The 20,250-nt window shown below is 41.8% G+C and overlaps 1 protein-coding gene across 1 annotated transcript; it reads left to right on the forward strand.

The window, feature by feature from the left end:
* Positions 1–554: 554 nt before the first annotated feature.
* Positions 555–19,759, forward strand: LOC135521736 (peroxisomal carnitine O-octanoyltransferase-like). Its single transcript, XM_064947424.1, has 16 exons — positions 555–925; positions 8,279–8,398; positions 8,497–8,621; positions 10,358–10,539; positions 11,284–11,408; positions 12,963–13,071; positions 13,246–13,339; positions 13,418–13,543; positions 13,625–13,726; positions 13,838–13,921; positions 14,241–14,348; positions 14,605–14,735; positions 15,344–15,467; positions 15,586–15,758; positions 15,858–15,977; positions 17,748–19,759. Exons 2-16 carry the CDS (start codon positions 8,284–8,286, stop codon positions 17,866–17,868), a joined length of 1,839 nt encoding a protein of 612 aa, XP_064803496.1. The 5' UTR covers positions 555–925; positions 8,279–8,283; the 3' UTR covers positions 17,869–19,759.
* The last annotated feature ends 491 nt before the right edge of the window (positions 19,760–20,250 follow it).

Below are 20,250 nucleotides of genomic sequence, written 5' to 3' on the forward strand. Positions count from 1 at the left end.
CTGTCTTTGTCTTTGTTGGCCATTTCTAATAGGGAAAGAATGTTTTTTTTGAATATACACCGAAATGTTGGATTAGGAGATCTAATATGTTTTATTCTATGAGATAATATCAGTCAGTTAACGTGACCTTTATGAATTATGAAGCCTTTATATATATATTTATTATTATAATTTGTTTAGTACTAATACACAGTTATGGTACAACCCATTGCGCATTAAATGTGTAACGCAGCCTTAAAGTGATGCTGTTTCTTTAATCTGCATGGTGCCTTGATCATCACTGATCACAGTTTGTGTGATGTTTCATATACACAGTCATGGCAGGTAATGCACCAGGATCTAATGCTGACAATGCACCATCTAAAAGTGCAACCGTACAAGAATGCATGCACATCTGGCCTCGTGTAAAGATCAAACAACTATTTTAAGAGGAGTGTTTTAGCAGTCTCACAATAGATATCCATGAAGTATGAATAAAGCCAAGTCACGTGTAATAATATCACCACTCCACTCTTCCGGGTGTTGGCAGCCCGCTAACTGGGGTTGACTAGATGGGATACAGCTTTTGTCAAATTTGACTTTTCGTAGCAGGTTAGGAGAATTTACACAGCATGTTAGGATAAATAACGTAGCACGTTAGGATAATTAGGTTAAGATTTGGAAAAAGGTCAGAGTTAGCTCAAATGACAAAATAAATACACTTTTGACAAAAGCTGTAGCCTTTCTAGCCATGACCACTTACTGGGTGAAAGGTGATGAGAAGCGCTGCATACCCCACGAGCGGAGCAACAACACAAACTACCGCAAGCGCCTTCCTCTACAATCTAGTCTAGAAAATAGCCGCAACATTATTTTTTATTTTGAATGGTCGAGCGAAAACAACTTTTCACATATCGGAATTCGCAGAATATCACAAAATTCTAAGGTGAGTTTGCTTGTCATGTTTGTGGGATTAAGCTGCTTCGATCGGACTGCAAACTGAAACGTACCTACATTCGAGCCGTGAAAACAATGCAAGGGGCCAACTATTGTATAGCTAGCTAGTGCACTTGTTTCTGCAGTAAGTAGAACTGACTTGTTAGCTATGTTTCATCATATGGTTATCTAGCCAGGATTTATATGGTCATCAATTGCTGAGAAATTGTGCTATAAACGTGCTTATTAATGCGATTGGTACAAGGCTGCGCCGCCTCGGAAAAGATGGAATTTGATCTCGAATAATAAAAGTTGCATCTGGCCTGCGAGTCTAGCTAGCTGGGCAATTACATGTTTATGTGGAATTACTCTGATACTTAGATTTGGTTGTATGGTTTGTTAAACTTTGAAATCAATGGTTTTTGTTTGGCATACATTTTAAAGTGAAAAACCTGAGTCTCAGAGTAATTCCGTTACAATGGAATTGCCCAGCTACAAATTCTACAACTATCTTTGTAGATAATGGCTGTACTGTAGTAGGGGAGATTGGGGTACATTGATCCAAAGGGGTAGGTAGGAAACCATAAACATTTATCATTTGACCAAATATGGAAAAAGTTGTAAGGAACTTAACGTTAGGTCCAAAAAACTGGAATTTCATCAAGTCATACATTTTTGGGGAGGTTTCATGATGCTTGTATGTAAATCAAAGTAAATAATTTAAAGATTGTTCTATAAAAATGCAAACTCAGCATTCATCATTCATTGAATCAGATGAACCCTCTGATATTGCCAACTACTTTAATAGTTTTTTTCATTGGCAATATTAGCAAACTTAGGCATGACATGCCAACAACAAACACAGTCAAGCATTGTCATTTTGAATTCCACAAAGCAAAAGTCATTCTGCTTCCCAAAAATACTAAAGCCCCCTTTACTGGGTCAAATAGCTGACCAATCAGCCTGTTACCAACCCTTAGTACACTTTGAGATTTTTTTGTTTTCGAATTAGAGGTTGATGCCTCTGGAATGTATACATTGATTGAGTAGGTTAGTGTTATGGAGATTGTACTCTTATTAGAGAAACGGTGAGAAAGACAGTTCCTCAGTTTAGGGTTCTTTAATGTTGATTGGAGATGAACAATGTTTGCAATTCTGTGCTAAATCACTCAGCTGGAATTATACAATTAATTGTCCATTTATCCCATACAAGATGTGATCTGGAAATAATAAATATGAATACAATGGCATCAATACTAAAATAGTGTACATTCATTTAGCAATAACAAACAAGATATCCAGCTCTCATCTGTTATACTAAACCAATGACTGAAACGAAAATACAAGTGGCTAGCAACATCAGACTAACCAGCTAACAAAATGTAGCTAAGAATGTTAGATAGCTAGCATAAAAACGAGACCCATAATGCTGTAATAATTACAAAAATATTCTTTAACTATTGACAACTTTGTCAGTAAAACAAGGTGAAAACATATACATTACTTACAGTTTTGGTTTTCACGCACAGTGATGAATAAATTGGCCAGAAAGAAAATAATGGCCAAAACTGAGATTTGTATTCACAGCAGTAGGTTGCCAGCTGCACTTGATAATGAACTAAACACTCTGCCAGCTTGTGATAGCTGTGATGTCATCACTGAGTTCTTAAGAGCAAAGGCTTTTTTTTTTACAGTGTTTGACCAGATGCAAGACTATTTTACAGTAAACAAATTGACAACAGACTTTCAGCATGCTTATTGGGAAACACAGCACATGACTGATGATTGGCTGTGATACATGTATAATAAAAAGTTTGTGGGGACTGTTTTGTTAGACTTTAGTGTGGCTTTTGACGTTATTGATCATAGTCTGCATCTGGAAAAATGTATGTGTTATGGCTTTACACCCCCTGCTGTAATGTGGATAACCGAACACCAAGGGTGTAGTCCTCTCCAACATAATCCAGGTAGAATCAGGGATTCTCCAGGGCAGCTGTCTAGGCCCTTTACTTTTTTCAATCTTTACCAACGACATGCCAATGTGTCTATGTATGCGGATGACTGAACACTATGGCAGGTAGCCTAGTGGTTAGAGTGTTGGGCCAGTAACTGGAAGGTTGCTGGATCAAATCCCCGAGCTGACAAGGTAAAAATCTGTCATTTTGCCCCTGAGCAAAGCACTGTTCCCCGGATGTTGATTTAAGGCAGCCCCCTGCGCCTCTCAGATTCAGAGGGCTTGGGTTAAATGCGGAAGACACATTTCAGTTGTGTGCATTCAGTTGTACAACTGACTAGGTATCCCCCTTTCCCTTACCCTTATACATGTCAGCTACTACAGTGACTGCAACACTTAACAAAGAGCTACAGTTAGTTTCAGAATCGGTGGCGAGGAATAAGTTAGTCCTAAATATTTAAAAAATTGTATTTGGGACAAATCATTCACTAAACCCTAAACCTCAACAAAATATTGTAATGAATAATAAAGACAAAATATTTAATGGCCTTTGAATGGGGTATGGTAGTAGTATGTCAAGAACTGCAACACTAGGGCTTCCCAAGTGGCGCAGCGGTCTGAGGCGTTACTACAGACCCGGGTTCATTCCTGGGACTCCCATAGGACGACAGCGTCGTCCGGGTCAGGGGAGGGTTTGGCCGGTGGGGCTTTACTTGTCTCATCGCGCTCTAGCAACTCCTTGTGGTGGGCCGGGTGTCTGCGGGCCGACACTGGTTGCCAGTTGAACAGTGTTTCCCCCGACACATTGGTTAAGGAATGATGTTAGGCAGGTGATTTTTTTGGAGAACGCATGACTCCACCTTCGCCTCTCCCGAGCCTGTTGGAAAGTTGTAGCTTTGAGACAATATCAAAATATACAAAAAAGAACTGCAACGCTCCTGGGTTTTTAACGCTCAACAGTTTCCCGTCTGTATCAAGAGTGGTCCACTATCCAAAGCACGTCCAGTCAACTTGACAAAGCATTGGAGTCAACATGGGCCAGCAACTCTGTTGAACGCTTTCGACACCTTGTGGAGTCCATTCCCCAATGAAGTGAGGCTCTTCTGAGGGCAAATATGGGGTGCAACTCAATATTAAGAAGGTGTTCCTAATGTTTTGTGTACTCAGTGTGTAGAGCAGTGGTATTAAACTCTTACCCTACAAGATCTGGAGCTTACTGGTTTTCTGTTCTACCTGATAATGAATTGCACCCACCTGATGTTCCAGGGCTAAATCAAATCAAATCCAATTTTATTTGTCACATACACATTGTTAGCAGATGTTAATGCGAATGTAGGGAAATTCTTGTGCTTCTAGTTCCGACAATGCAGTAATAACCAACAAGTAATCTAACCTAACAATTCCACAACTACTACCTTATACGCACAAGTGTAAAGGGATAAAGAATATGTACATAAAGATATATGAATGAGTGATGGTACAGAACGGCATAGGCAAGATGCAGGAGATGGTATAGAGTACAGTATATACATATGAGATGAGTAATGTAGGGTATATAAACATAAAGTGGCATAGTTTAAAGTGGCTAGTGATACATGTATTACACAAATCAGTCCTTGATCAAATCAAATTTAATTGGTCACATGCAGATGTTAATGCGAGTGTAGCAAAATGCTTGTAATACATTAAAAAAACAAAATACTGCATAGTTTCCTAAGGACTCGAAGCGAGGCGACCATCTGCCGGCGCCATCTTGCAATGAAAAAATGCACTGGAACTGGCTTCAAGGTCCAGAGTTGAGTGTGTCGGTTATAGAGAATCAATGTACCATCTAAACCACTGTGAAATATTTTCAATAACCAAAATATTGTATTTTCAGCTGTTTGAAGCTGGTGTACAAAACCGAAGGTAAAAGACGCAACAACTAAACTTAAGAATGGGAAGCATAGAAATAGCTCACATAGAACATATCTACTGCTTCTTAGACTTGCTTTGAATGAGAATGACAGAACTCACATTAAATTTGGTTAGGTTGCCCAAAAAGTTCAATTTTGCAGCTTAAAAATGTGCTTAAAGTAATTAAAAGCTTTTAAAAAAGATGCGTTAGAAAATAAAGATAGACATGGTTTTAAAAGGTAGTGGTGTTACTTCATTCAGTACAGAAATTTGAAGGCGCTTTATTTAATTCACCGTGTCCTGCAGCTCAACTTACCCCATGGTATGTGGTGCCAAGAGACCACTTCTTGTGTGACAAGCTATGTTTTCAAAACTGTTTACATTAATTCTGATTATTTCCAGGGATACACAACATCCTGAAATATATATATTTTTTAGAAAGAATACTATATTTCCCTTGAAAAATGTCTCAACTTACCCCACTCTCCTGTACAGTTAGCATGGTCCAAGATCCAAGATATATATTTTTTAAATCTAAAAGTTAGACAAAAGTGGAGGATTGTCCAGTCCACACTTGGATTCCTAGAGTCTACCAGGCTAGGGGACAGTAGGTCTATGGCTAACCAGGTGTTTTGGTAATGTAGGTGACAACATAGCTAACCAAGTGTGTTGGTGGTGTAGGTGACAACATGGCTAACCAGGTGTTTTGGTGGTGTAGGTGACAACATGGCTAACTAGGTTTTTGGGTGGTGTAGGTGACAACATGGCTAACCAGGTGTTTTGGTAATGTAGGTGACAACATAGCTAACCAAGTGCGTTGGTGGTGTAGGTGACAACATGGCTAACTAGGTTTTTGGGTGGTGTAGGTGACCACATGGCTAACCAGGTGTTTTGGTGCTATAGAGGACAACATGGCTAACCAGGTGTTTTGGTGCTGTAGGGGACAACATGGCTAACCAGGTGTTTTGGTGCTATAGGGGACAACATGGCTAACCAGGTGTTTTGGTGCTGTAGGGGACAACATGGCTAACCAGGTTTTTGGGTGGTGTAGGTGACAACATGGCTAACCAGGTGTTTTGGTGCTATAGAGGACAACATGGCTAACCAGGTGTTTTGGTGCTGTAGGGGACAACATGGCTAACCAGGTGTTTTGGTGCTGTAGGGGACAACATGGCTAACCAGGTTTTTGGGTGGTGTAGGTGACAACATGGCTAACCAGGTTTTTGGGTGCTGTAGGGGACAACATGGCTAACCAGGTGTTTTGGTGCTGTAGGTGACAACATGGCTAACCAGGTTTTTGGGTGGTGTAGGTGACAACATGGCTAACCAGGTTTTTGGGTGCTGTAGGGGACAACATGGCTAACCAGGTGTTTTGGTGCTGTAGGGGACAACATGGCTAAACACGTTTTTGGTGCTGTAGAGGACAACATGGCAAACCAGGTGTTTTGGTGCTTGTAATGGGGAAATCTAGGATGACCGAAGTTAATATTTAGTTTAGAGTAATCTACACAATGGTTAGCATATTGGATTTTCTGTTTTGTGACATTCAAGGTGCGGGTTGATGGTCAATAGACATGATGCTGAATTATTATTATTATTTTAATTGTTTTATCTCCGGTCCCCGCAGGAGGCCTTTTGTCTTTTGGTAGGCCGTCATTGTAAATAATAATTTGTTCTTAATGGACTTGCCTAGTTAAATAAAGGCAAAATTAAAATAAAACATAAAAAAATATGGATTATTCTCCTATTTGTCGATAGTGCATAATGCCAGACTGGAGGACACGCTGATATTTCAGTGTTGTATGGTATTGATGACATCCTGTGGACACTGTGATTCAGTAGAAGCTGACAAAGTTGTTGCCTTTTTGTTTTGACTTCCTACAAGCCTCTTGGCTGCTGTTTCCAGAACATTTGGTGCTGTCTGATTAGGACATTAAAGGACTGTCTCCAAGAGGCCAGTTAGACCTTTTCTCTGACAGTTAGACATTTTCTATGCTGGGTGGTATCTCCCTGTTGCAACTTGTAATAAACAGGATTGATTCTAAATTGTCTTCATCTGCGACTGCTCTCCTCTTTTGTTCACCTGGAAATGTATTTTACAGTGTTGTAGGTTACAACATGGCTAACCAGGTGTCTTTCTATTGTAGGTTACAACATGGCTAACCAGGTGTTTTGCTATTGTAGGTTACAACATGGCTAACCAGGTGTTTTGGTATTGTAGGTGACAACATGGCTAACCAGGTGTTTTGGTATTGTAGGTGACAACATGGCTAACCAGGTGTTTTGGTATTGTAGGTGACAACATGGCTAACCAGGTGTTTTGGTATTGTAGGTGACAACATGGCTAACCATTTTTTTCATATTGTAGGTGACAACATGACTAACCAGGTGTTTTGGTATTGTAGGTGACGACATGGCTAACCAGGTGTTTTGGTATTGTAGGTGACAACATGGCTAACCAGGTGTTTTGGTATTGTAGGTGACAACATGGCTAACCAGGTGTCTTTCTATTGTAGGTTACAACATGGCTAACCAGGTGTCTTTCTATTGTAGGTTACAACATGGCTAACCAGGTGTTTTGCTATTGTAGGTTACAACATGGCTAACCAGGTGTTTTGGTATTGTAGGTGACAACATGGCTAACCAGGTGTTTTGGTATTGTAGGTGACAACATGGCTAACCAGGTGTTTTGGTATTGTAGGTGACAACATGGCTAACCAGGTGTTTTGGTATTGTAGGTGACAACATGGCTAACCATTTTTTTCATATTGTAGGTGACAACATGACTAACCAGGTGTTTTGGTATTGTAGGTGACGACATGGCTAACCAGGTGTTTTGGTATTGTAGGTGACAACATGGCTAACCAGGTGTTTTGGTATTGTAGGTGACAACATGGCTAACCAGGTGTCTTTCTATTGTAGGTTACAACATGGCTAACCAGGTGTCTTTCTATTGTAGGTTACAACATGGCTAACCAGGTGTTTTGCTATTGTAGGTTACAACATGGCTAACCAGGTGTTTTGGTATTGTAGGTGACAACATGGCTAACCAGGTGTTTTGGTATTGTAGGTGACAACATGGCTAACCATTTTTTTCATATTGTAGGTGACAACATGGCTAACCAGGTGTTTTGGTATTGTAGGTGACGACATGGCTAACCAGGTGTTTTGGTATTGTAGGTGACAACATGGCTAACCAGGTGTTTTGGTATTGTAGGTGACGACATGGCTAACCAGGTGTTTTGGTATTGTAGGTGTCGACATGGCTAACCAGGTGTTTTGGTATTGTAGGTGACGACATGGCTAACCAGGTGTTTTGGTATTGTAGGTGACGACATGGCTAACCAGGTGTTTTGGTATTGTAGGTGACAACATGGCTAACCAGGTGTTTTGGTATTGTAGGTGACGACATGGCTAACCAGGTGTTTTGGTATTGTAGGTGACAACATGGCTAACCAGGTGTTTTGGTATAGTAGGTGACAACATAGCTAACTAGGTGTTTTGGTGCTGTAGGTGACATGACCAACCAGGTGTCAGACGTCCCCACTGAGCGGACGTTCCAGTACCAGCATAGCCTGCCTCCTCTCCCTGTACCGTCTCTAGAGGGGAGCCTCGCCAAGTACCTGGATGCAGGTGAGATGCCAGCTGCATGTGAGACAGAGAAGCGCCATTAGCATGGACCCTGGATGAAAATGTGTCTAGTTACTGAAATGTCTGTGTGTATTTTCCAGTGCGGCCGTTTGCTACAGAGGAGGAGTACCAGGTGACTGCAGCCGTAGTGAAGAGGTTTGGAGAGGGCATCGGCAAAGACCTGCACCAAAAACTACTGCAGAGAGCCAGGACACGCAGGAACTGGGTACACACACTCAACTAGAGGTCGCCCGGATATGATTTTTCAACGCCGATACCGATTATTGGAGGCCCAAAAAAAAACGATACCAATTAATAGGCCGATTTTTATATATATATATATATATATATATATATATTTGTAATAATGACAATTACAACAATATGAATGAACAATGAACACTTTTTTATTTTAACTTAATATAATACATCAATAAAATCTATTTAGTCTCAAATAAATAATGAAACATGTTTCATTTGGTTTAATTAAATAATGCAAAAACAAAGTGTTGGAGAAGAAAGAAAAAGTGCAATATGTCTCATGTAAGAAAGCTAACGTTTAAGTTCCTTGCTCAGAACATGACAACATAAGAAAGCTGGTGGTTCCTTTTAACATGAGTCTTCAATATTCCCAGGTAAGAAGTTTTAGGTTGTAGTTATTGTAGGACTATTTCTCTATTTCTCTCTATACCATTTGTATTTTATATACCTTTGACTATTGGATGTTCTAATAGGTACTTTAGTATTGCCAGCCAAATCTCGGGAGTTGATAGGCTTGAAGTCATAAACAGAGCTTCGCAATGCTTGAAGCATTGTTTGAATGAATGCCTACGAGCTTGCTGCTGCCTACTACCGCTCAGTCAGACTGCACTATCAAATCATAGACTTAATTATAATATAATAACACACAGAAATACGAGCCTTAGGTCATTAATATTGTCAATTCATGAAACTATCATTTAGAAAACAAAACGTTTATTCTTTCAGTGAAATACGGAACCATTCCGTATTTTATCGAACATTAATTTCTTTTTACTAAATATGCAGGTTTAAAAATATATACTTCTGTGTATTGATTTTAAGAAAGGCATTGATGTTTATGGTTAGGTACATTCGTGCAACGATTGTGCTTTTTTTACAAATCCGCCTTTGTTAAATCATCCCTCGTTTGGCGAAGTTGGCTGTCTTTGTTAGGAAGAAATGGTTTTCACACAGTTCGCAACGAGCCAGGCGGCCCAAACTGCTGCATATACCCTGACTCTGTTGCACTGAACGCAAGAGAAGTGACACAATTTCCCTAGTTAAAATAAATTAATGTTTGCAGGCAATATTAACTAAATATGCAGTTTTAAAAATATATACTTGTGTATTGATTTTAAGAAAGGCGTTGATGTTTATGGTTAGTTACATTGGAGCAACGATGATGCTTTTTCCGCAAATGCGCTTGTTAAATCACCCATTTGGCGAAGTAGGCTGTGATTCAATGATAAATTAACAGGCACCGCATCGATTATATGCAAAGCAGGACAAGCTAGATAAACTAGTAATATCATCAACCATGTGTAGTTAACTAGTGATTATGTTAAGATAGGTTTAATGCTAGCTCGCACCTTACTAGCTAGCACCTTACCTTGGCTCCTTGCTGCACTCGCATAGCAGGTAGTCAGCCTGCCACCCAGTCTCCTCGTGGAGGGCAATGTAATCAGCCATGATCGGTGTCCAAAAATGCTGATTACCAATTGTTATGAAAACTTGAAATCGGCCCAAATTAATCGGCCTTTCCGATTAATCAGTCGATCTCTACACTCAACACACTGCACAGCTAGAACCTGTGGGAACTGGTCACACACCGTGCTCGACCCTGAGCAACGGCGAAAGGGAATCTTTGAGTGTTTTTAATACTGCAGTCATTATGGTGTCTCCCTGCATTGTTTCATCTTTATTCTGTGTGTTTTCCTGCAGTTGGAGGAGTGGTGGTTGGATGCAGCCTATCTGGAATTGCGTTACCCCTCCCAGTTGAATGTGAACTTCGGAGGTCCTGCACCCTACCTAGAGCACTGCTGGCCCCCTACAGAGGGAGTACAGCTACAGAGGACCAGCATAAGCATGTGGCACACTCTGCAGTACTGGGACCTGCTTCGCACGTAAGATACTCACATTGAGTGTACAAAACATGGTTTTTCCATGACATAGACTGACCAGGTGAATCCAGGTGAAAGCTATAATCACTTATTGATGTCACCTGTTAAATCCAGTTCAATCAGTGTATATGAAGGGGAGGAGACAGGTTAAATAATGATTTTAAACCTTGAGAAAATTGAGACATGGATTGTGTGTGTGTGTCATTCAGAGGTTGAATGGGCATAGATAAAATATTTAAGTGCTTTTTGAACAGGGAGTCAACATAGGCCAGCATCCCTGTGGAACGCTTTCGACACCTTGTAGAGTCCATGCTTCAACGAATTGAGGCTGTTCTGAGGGCAAAAGGGGGGTGCAACTCAATATTAGGAAGGTGTTCCTAATGTTTTGTACACTCCGTGTATATGTATTAAGGTTACACACACATCACAACTACTGCACCAGACTCTTCCGATTGCTAAATAATGCACAATGTAAACACTTGCCCTCCAATCCCCCTCTTCCCAAAACACGTGTTTTTATTTAACTATAAATTCTTCCTGTATTATAGTTGTTTAAAATATTTATTCTATTCTACTGAGCCAGTTACTTTATGTTCATATTATTATATTTTATTTCTTATTGTTGTTTCATTGTTGAGAAGGAACCTGCTACTAAGCATTTAGTTGGACGGTGTATACGTACGTACCTTGTGTATCCCTGAATACACACGTTCAGTACACACTCTCTGACTGTGTGGTCCCCGACAGGGAGAGGCTGGACCCTCATAAAGCTGGTAATGTGGTGTTGGATATGGACCAGTTCAGAATGCTTTTCTGTACATGTAAAGTTCCTGGAGTCACCAAGGATACCATCATCAACTACTTCAAGACAGGTAGTTGCCCCCCCCCCCCCACTGACACCGCCATGCAATATGATGTTTGTGGTTTGTTTTTGTGTGTCGTACTCTTACTTATTTAGGTGTGTGTGTGTGTGTGTGTGTGTGTGTGTGTGTGTGTGTGTGTGTGTGTGTGTGTGTGTATATATTGATTACTTTAAGACATGAAGGTCAGTCAATCTGGAAAATTTCAAGAACATTGAACGTTTCTTCAAGTGCAGTCACAAAAAACATTAAGCGCTATGATGAAACTGGCTCTCATGAGGGCCGCCACAGGAAATTAAGACCCAGAGTTACCTCTGCTGCAGAGGATAAGTTCATTAGAGTTACCAGCCTCAGAAAATGCAGCCCAAATAAGTGCTTCACAGAGTTCAAGTAACAGACACATCTCAACATCAACTGTTCAGAGGAGACTGTCTGAATCAGGTCTTCATGGTCGAATTGCTGCAAATAAACCACTACTAAAGGACACCAATAATAAGAAGAGACTTGCTTGGGCAGAGAACAACGAGCAATGGACATAAAACTGGTGAAAATCTGTCCTTTGGTCTGATGGGGCAGTTTTGGTGTCTTTGTGACATGGAGATTAGGTGAACAGATGATCTCTGCATGTGGGGTTCCCACCGTGAAGCATGGAGGAGGAGGTGTGATTGTGTGGGGGTGCTATGCTGGTGACACTCAGAGATTTATTTAGAATTCAAGGCACACTTAACCAGCATGGCTACCATAGCATTCTGCATCGATAAGCCATCTCATCTGGTTTGACTATAATTTGTTTTTCAAAAGGACAATGACCCAAAATAATGGCTATTTGAATAAGGAGAGTGATGGAGTGCTGCATCAGATGACCTGGCCTCCACAATCACCCGACCTAACCCAATTGAGATGGTTTGGGATCAGTTGGAACGCAAAGTGAAGGAAAAGCAGCCAACAAGTGCTCAGCATATGTGGGAACTTCTTAAAAAAATGTTGGATAAGCATTCCAGGTGAAGCTGGTTGAGAGAATGCCAAGAGTGTGCAAAACTGCCATCAAGGCAAAGAGTGGCTGTCACGATCGTTGTCAGAATAACTGGACCAAGGCGATGCTTGCAAATAGTTCTACAGGTTTTAATAAATTAAACTCACCAAAAACAATACCGAACAAACGAAACGTGAAGTAAATGCAGTGTTCACAGGCACTACACAAAATCAAGATCCCACAAAACTCTAATTGGGAACCATACCAGGCCAACATAGAAATAAAATAAACTAGAGTACCCACCCTAGTCACACCCTGACCTAACCAAAATAGAGAATAAACGGCTCTCTAAGGTCAGGGCATGACAGTGGCTACTTTGAAGAATCTCAAATGTAAAATATAGGTTGATTTGTTTAACACTTTTTTGGTTACTGCATGATTCCATATGTGTTATTACGTAGTTTTGATGTCTTTACTATTATTCTACAATGTAGAATATTGTAAAAAATAAAGTAAAACCCTGGAATTAGTAGGTGTGTCCAAACTTTTGACTGGTGCTGTATGTATTGATGTTTTTTCTGTGTGTGTTGTAGAGAGTGAGGGTCCATGCCCCTCCCACGTGGTGGTGATGTGTAAGGGGCGTTTCTTCTCGTTTGATGCAGTGTGTGACGGACACATTCTTACCCCTCCAGAGCTGCTCAGGTATTCTGGCCGGTGGATATTTAGGTATATTTGTGTGTATCTGCATATATTTGCAAGTATTTATGTGTGTGTGTGTGTGTGTGTGTGTGTGTGTGTGTGTGTGTGTGTGTGTGTGTGTGTGTGTGTGTGTGTGTGTGTGTGTGTGTGTGTGTGTGTGTGTGTGTGTGTGTGTAGGCAGCTGACCCATGTGAAGCAGTGTTGTGAAGGGGAGCCAGCAGGAGATGGTGTCGCCGCTCTCACCTCAGAGGAGAGGACACTCTGGGCTAAGGTGTGTGTGAAGTTGGCTGTATAGAATGGACGTCACCATGCCCTAAACATCGCTCTCTCCCTCTCTCTGTGTCTGTAGGCCAGGGAGTATCTGATAGGTATAGATCCAGCCAATAAGACCATCTTAGAGACCATTCAGAGCAGTCTGTTTGTGGTCTCACTGGACGATGCTAAACCCTACGCTACTTCAGAGAACTACACACCGGTACGTACACACACACACACACCACAGGCATCCATACCATCCTTAGTATGGTATAATCTGACCTTTGGCCTTTGCCCCCAGGTGACCCGGGAAGCGCTGACAGGAGACCCCACCATCCGCTGGGGAGACAAGTCCTACAACTCCCTCTCCTTCGCCGACGGAACCTTCGGATCCAATTGTGACGTGTGTTACTGTTTTGTAGAGAGAGATGATTGCTCCTCTGTTAGCAGTAGTGTAATGATGTTTTGTTGTGACTGTGCTCCTATATATGGTAATTGCTGGTGTGTGTTGCAGCATGCCCCCTACGATGCCATGGTGCTGGTAACTCACTGTTACTATGTGGATCAGCAGCTCAAAGCTACAGACGGCAAGTGGAAGGTAAATACTGTTTCTATTGAACTTATTTTCAGTGACTATATATCTTGTTTGTCCTTAATTATAAGTGTCTTACTGGCCTGCTAAACCGGACGCATAAGTATTGCTGAGTGTGAGACACCCTGGGCGCCTGGGCGTAAGCATGCCGGCTCAGCATAAAACTACACTCTGGTTCTATTTAGAAGATTTTACGCCGTAGCTCACACCTGAGAACAACAGGATAAGGTGGCTCTCTATTATGCTGCCATGTATCAGGTAATAAACAGGTTCATTTCACTGTGAGTAAGCAACAGTATCATTTGTATTGTGTGTGTCTATGTAGGGCTCTGAGACGGTGCGGCCTATGCCTCTTCCTGAAGAGATGGTCTTCACTGTGGATGACAGAGTCAGGAGTGACGTTGCACATGCCAAGCAACAGTACTTTGAGACTGTGAGCACACACACACACACACACACACACACACACACACACACACACACACACACACACACACACACACACACACACACACATACACACACACATTCATAACTCTGTGCATCTCCCTGGTCGTCAGATTGGACCATTGCAGGTGTTGTGTTCATCACAAACACACCCTCACAGGCCCTTACACTCCCCACCACACACACACAACTCTAATCTGTGTGATATTTGGTTTGACAGACACCTGTGTGTGTGTCTCCAGACTCAGGACTTGCAGGTGGTGTGTTATGCATTCACCTCGTTTGGGAAAGCAGCCATCAAACAGAGGAAGCTCCACCCAGACACCTTCATACAACTGGCCCTTCAGCTGGCTTATTACAGACAGCATGGGAGGTAATACCATCCATCCAGCCAGGGCCGGCTCTAGCCTTTTGGGGGCCCTAAGCGAGATTTCGTTGGGGCATAAACTAGGCCATGGGGTGGAGAGACATTATTTTCAGTTTTAAAACGAATTTCTTGTAATTCTACACATTTTGCCATGACTTATGCCATGTTAATGATGATAGAGTGAGTGACTAACCCTGGTCGGGGTTCAGCCATGATTACAAGTTTAGATAGCTGGCAAGACTAACTTACCAATTTAAGAAATGTTAGAAGACATGGTGAATTGATTGACTGCCAGAGCATAACAAGAGAGAAATTACTGGTGTAGAACCACATTTCGACCTTGCAACTGGTGTATTCTACTATTCTAACTATCAAATAATAATAATTTGTGGTGAGGTTGAGGGCGCCCTAGCGGCCTGGGGCCCTAAGCAACGGCTTATGTCTCTTATGCTTGGAGCTGGCCCCCCTTCCACTATCCATCCAATTAATCCATCCATCCACCCAACATTCATCCACCCACCCACCCGCCCATCCATCTATCCATCAAATTCATCCATACTTCCTCCCCAATATTCTCTCCATAACTGATGATTGATGATAATCCCCCCTCCCAGGTTAGGTAGTTGCTATGAGACAGCGATGACCAGAAGGTTCTACCACGGCAGGACTGAGACCATGAGGCCCTGTACCCTGGAGGCACAGAACTGGTGCCATACCATGCTCCTCCCTGCAGCCAGCGTAAGTGTGAGAGTGTGTGTGTATCCAGTAAACGATTAGTTCTTCATATATTGTCATGCCATACATGTAAATCTGGCGACCAGGATACTTACACTCTGACTTTCTGGATGTCTCCCAGGCTGAGGCTAAGAGGAAAGCCCTTCTGCTGGCCTTCAACAAGCATAACAAACTGATGGCTGAGGCACAGAACGGAAAAGGTTTTGACAGACATCTCCTGGGCCTGTACCTGATCGCCAAGGAGGAGGGACTTCCTATGCCAGACCTTTTCACTGATCCACTGTATTCCAAGAGGTGTGTTTGTGTGTGTGTGTGTGTGTGTGTGTGTGTGTGTGTGTGTGTGTGTGTGTGTGTGTTTATGGTGTGTGTAATTTGTGTGTATTCTCTCTCCAGTGGTGGGGGCGGTAACTTTACCCTGTCCACCAGTCTGGTTGGCTACACCACAGTCCTGGGAGCGGTTGCTCCCATGGTGCACCATGGCTACGGGTTCTTCTACCGCATCGGAGACGACAGGTGGGCTATTACACACCCACACACTGACCCCACGCAACATCATCCACAGTTTGACAAGTAAACACACACACACACACACTGACCCCACACAACATCATCCACAGTTTGACCAGTTAACACACACACACACACAACATCATCCATAGTTTGACCAGTGAACACACACACACCCACACACTGACCCCACGCAACATCATCCACAGTTTGACCAGTTAACACACACACACACACAACATCATCCATAGTTTGACCAGTAAACACACACACACACACAAACATAGACACACACACACACACACACACTGACCCCACACATATTCATCTACAGTTTGACCAGTGAACACACACACACACACACACTGACCCCACACATAATCATCGACAGTTTGACCAGTAAACACACACACACACACACTGACCTCTCGCAACATCATCCACAGTTTGACCAGTGAACACACACACACACACACTGACCCCACACAACATCATCCACAGTTTGACCAGTAAACACACACACACACACACACACACACACACACACACACACACACACACACACACACACACACTGACCCCACACAACATCATCCATAGTTTGACCAGTAAACACACACAAACATACACACACACACACACACACTGACCCCACACATAATCATCTACAGTTTGACCAGTGAACACACACACACACACACACACTGACCCCACACATAATCATCTACAGTTTGACCAGTAAACACACACACACACACTGACCTCACGTAACATCATCCACAGTTTGACCAGTAAACACGCACGCACGCACACACACACACACACACACACACACACACACACACACACACACACACACACTGACCCAACGCAACATCATCCACAGTTTGACCAGTAAACACACACACACACACACACACACTGACCCCACACAACATCATCCACAGTTTGACCAGTAAACACACACACACACACACACACACACACACACACTGACCCCACACAACATCATCCATAGTTTGACCAGTAAACACACACACACACACACACAAACATACACACACACACACACACACTGACCCCACACATAATCATCTACAGTTTGACCAGTGAACACACACACACACACACACTGACCCCACACATAATCATCTACAGTTTGACCAGTAAACACACACACACACACTGACCTCACGTAACATCATCCACAGTTTGACCAGTAAACACGCACGCACGCACACACACACACACACACACACACACACACACACACACACACACACACACACACACACACACACACACACACACACACTGACCCCACGCAACATCATCCACAGTTTGACCAGTAAACACACACACATTACCACCTAGCTCCAACCTACAACACATGAGTGCATTACTAAAATAAACTACATTTTAGGTAGACGAGAGGATGTAAAATTATTTGGTACCCTCTCCTTCCCCCTGTCTTTCTGATGACATAATACTGTAGGTAGAGTGATGGTGTTTAGATATCCTTCTGAGTAGATACCTCTAGATAAATGTTGGTGCTTTAGGTCCTGGACTCTGGACAATGCATTCTGGGTCAGATAACAGTTACTATTCCAGCTGTTTTCAGTGTCATCTAGTTAGTGGGGTCAAGGTGAGGTCAAGGGTGAAGTTTAATAGTAGTGGTTAGAAAGTGCAGTTGTGTTGTTCCGTCCTCTCTATGATGGACAGATTTTTTTAAACCTCTACAAGTGTCCAGTATCAGACTTGTACTTCCTGTTTCAGGATTGTGGCTTCCTGTACAGCGTGGAAGACCAGTCGAGAGACGGATGCAGAGGCACTGTTCCAGAACCTGGTTTCCTCCCTACATGAGATGTTACATCTCGCTACCACAGCTCAGCTCTAACACACACACACACACACACACACACACACACACACACACACACACACACACACACACACACACACACAGTTTGTAGATGGTAGTCAATAATAGTTTAGTTCTGCACAGATCAATGCAAAGGCACATTTATTGTTTTCTACATTTAAAAAAGAAAAATGTATTATTTGTTTAAATGCAGCTCAACAAATTAGTTAATTTTGCACTTAGTGAATCATTCTCTGTGATTTTATGTAGCAGGTAGATCGGGGATTCTGTTTAGATTTCGTCTGTTTTTATGTTGTGAGAAACATTTAGTGTTAACCCATGCCATGCACTGTACACCGCTAAGCTAACATACACATCCTAACTCGCCGTCACCATACACTTCCCCTCTGCAGTGACCAACGTAGCATCGCGTCACCTGTCCCTGGTCATTAGTGATTCATGAATAGCACTGTACACCGCTAAGCTAACATACACATCCTAACTCGCCGTCACCATACACTTCCACTCTGCAGTGACCAGCGTAGCATCGCGTCACCTGTCCCTGGTCATGAGTGATTCATGAATAGTATTCTTTTTCTATATTGATTGGCTTTTCCAGAAGAGTGACTGAGGCTTAGATGTTCTTGGTTGGTTGAAATGACTCTTTTAGAACGTAACTGTCGTCGTAGCTGTGAAATTGAGAAACAGAGAAACGGGTCATGTTGTCTTTGACTACCGTCTCACCTCAGGCCTCATGGGTATTATATAAGGGCCCTACTCAATCAAAACTGTTTTCCAGTTTCCAGGGCAAGAAAAATGATTGTTTTTATGTTTTGCACATCAGTAGAGGATTATGCATTTGGCTGGATATGATCAATGAAACGGTGTTTGGGTGAGACGGAAGGAAACCCAAGTAAATTATAATGTGCCTTTTTGCTGTGTCCTTATTTTAGTCTGTCCCCAGAGATCTGGTTTGGGGTTTTGATTGAATAGCTCCCTAATTGACCGGACTTTTTAGACTTCAAAAGCTGCTGAATAGCTCTACCACTCCTATGCCAGATCCATAGGCTGCCACCCTATGCAATATGCCATTTTATGTAGGAGATGTCTGTAATAATGAACATTCCTGTCACAATATACCCATGATACATCACGGTTTTGATGCTCTCGAACACGGCCGTTGTGTTAATACCTTTCAGACAGTCTTGAGATTTTCAGCATGTTTTTTTGTTGTAAATGATAGAAAAGGGATAAAAGACAAGCGCTGCATTTAATTCAACAGAATGAAAGGAAGCTGTTTTAATGCCTTAAAGTAGTGAAAATGATGTAACCCACTTTACAGTAGGAAAATTATAGTTTTGACTTGACTGACAATGTAAACTTGGAAAATGTTTTATTGAATATGAAAGTTGTTTAGTGTGATTAAACTGACAAATCAAAGTGATTGAATCATGTCATGAGCCCAAATATTCAAATAAAACATCTTTATTAATGATGCCTGTTTACATAAGGAAAAAAGTAATGCATACATACAGTACATACCCAGGCAGAGGTCAGTTAATTCAGTGCAACGGAGAAACAGGAACGTGGTTTGTATCAATATACTGTTAGTGCTTGAGCCCCAACCCTCAGCTGTGTGTGTGTGTGTGTGTGTGTATATCACTCAACATATTACCTACAGTTAAGGTAAACAAAACATTCAGGAACTCTTTGGTCCTTTTAAATACCTCAGGCACTTCCAGTAGCATGAGCATAGCACAGAGACAGTTTGGAAGGCCACATCTCATGATCATTTCAAAAATAATTCCTCTCATCATTAAAGGTCCAATGCAGCTATTTTTATCGCAATATCAAATAATTTCTGGGTTAGAATTAAGTACCTTACTGTGATTGTTTTCAATTAAAATTGTAATTTAAAAAATAAAAATTACTGGTTAGTGAAGAGCAATTTCTCAAGCAAGAATTTTGCGGGAAAACTGAAAACTAGCTGTTATTGTCAGAGAGTTTTTGAACTCTTTCTTATTGGTCAATAAACCAATGTATGCCTGGTGATGTCACCAGGCAGGCCAAAACGCCATCCCACCAAAGCAGGCAGAAATTTCCGGGCGGGCTTTTCAAACAGCTCTTACACTAAAAGGGCATTATCATAATTTTCACAATTTTAGAATCACCTTTATTATCTCATAGTGTGGAAATATATAAGTTGGTATACAGATGACATACAGTAGATGTACAATTTTACAGTATGAGTATGAATATATCTAAATGCAGAGCGATGAACAGAGTGCAAATGCAGTGTAGTGCAGTTATTTTGTGTACTATGTTATTCCAACCTGATAGTGTGGAAATATATAAAGCACAGGGAAATCTAGTTTTTGACAGCACTGGGCCTTTAAAGGAAAACTACACCCAAAAACT

The sequence above is a fragment of the Oncorhynchus masou genome, chromosome 30 (genome assembly GCF_036934945.1).
Source record: "Oncorhynchus masou masou isolate Uvic2021 chromosome 30, UVic_Omas_1.1, whole genome shotgun sequence".
Taxonomy (NCBI): domain Eukaryota; kingdom Metazoa; phylum Chordata; class Actinopteri; order Salmoniformes; family Salmonidae; genus Oncorhynchus; species Oncorhynchus masou.

What these genes read in the sequence shown, in the direction of transcription:
- LOC135521736 (XM_064947424.1), top strand. Translation starts at nt 8,284, where the DNA reads ATGACCAACCAGGTGTCAGACGTCCCCACTGAGCGGACGTTCCAGTAC. An exon ending in CGCCAAGTACCTGGATGCAG is followed by an intron (nt 8,399 to 8,496) that starts GTGAGATGCCAG and finishes TGTATTTTCCAG; the next exon opens with TGCGGCCGTTTGCTACAGAG. An exon ending in TGCTCCTCCCTGCAGCCAGC is followed by an intron (nt 15,468 to 15,585) that starts GTAAGTGTGAGA and finishes GATGTCTCCCAG; the next exon opens with GCTGAGGCTAAGAGGAAAGC.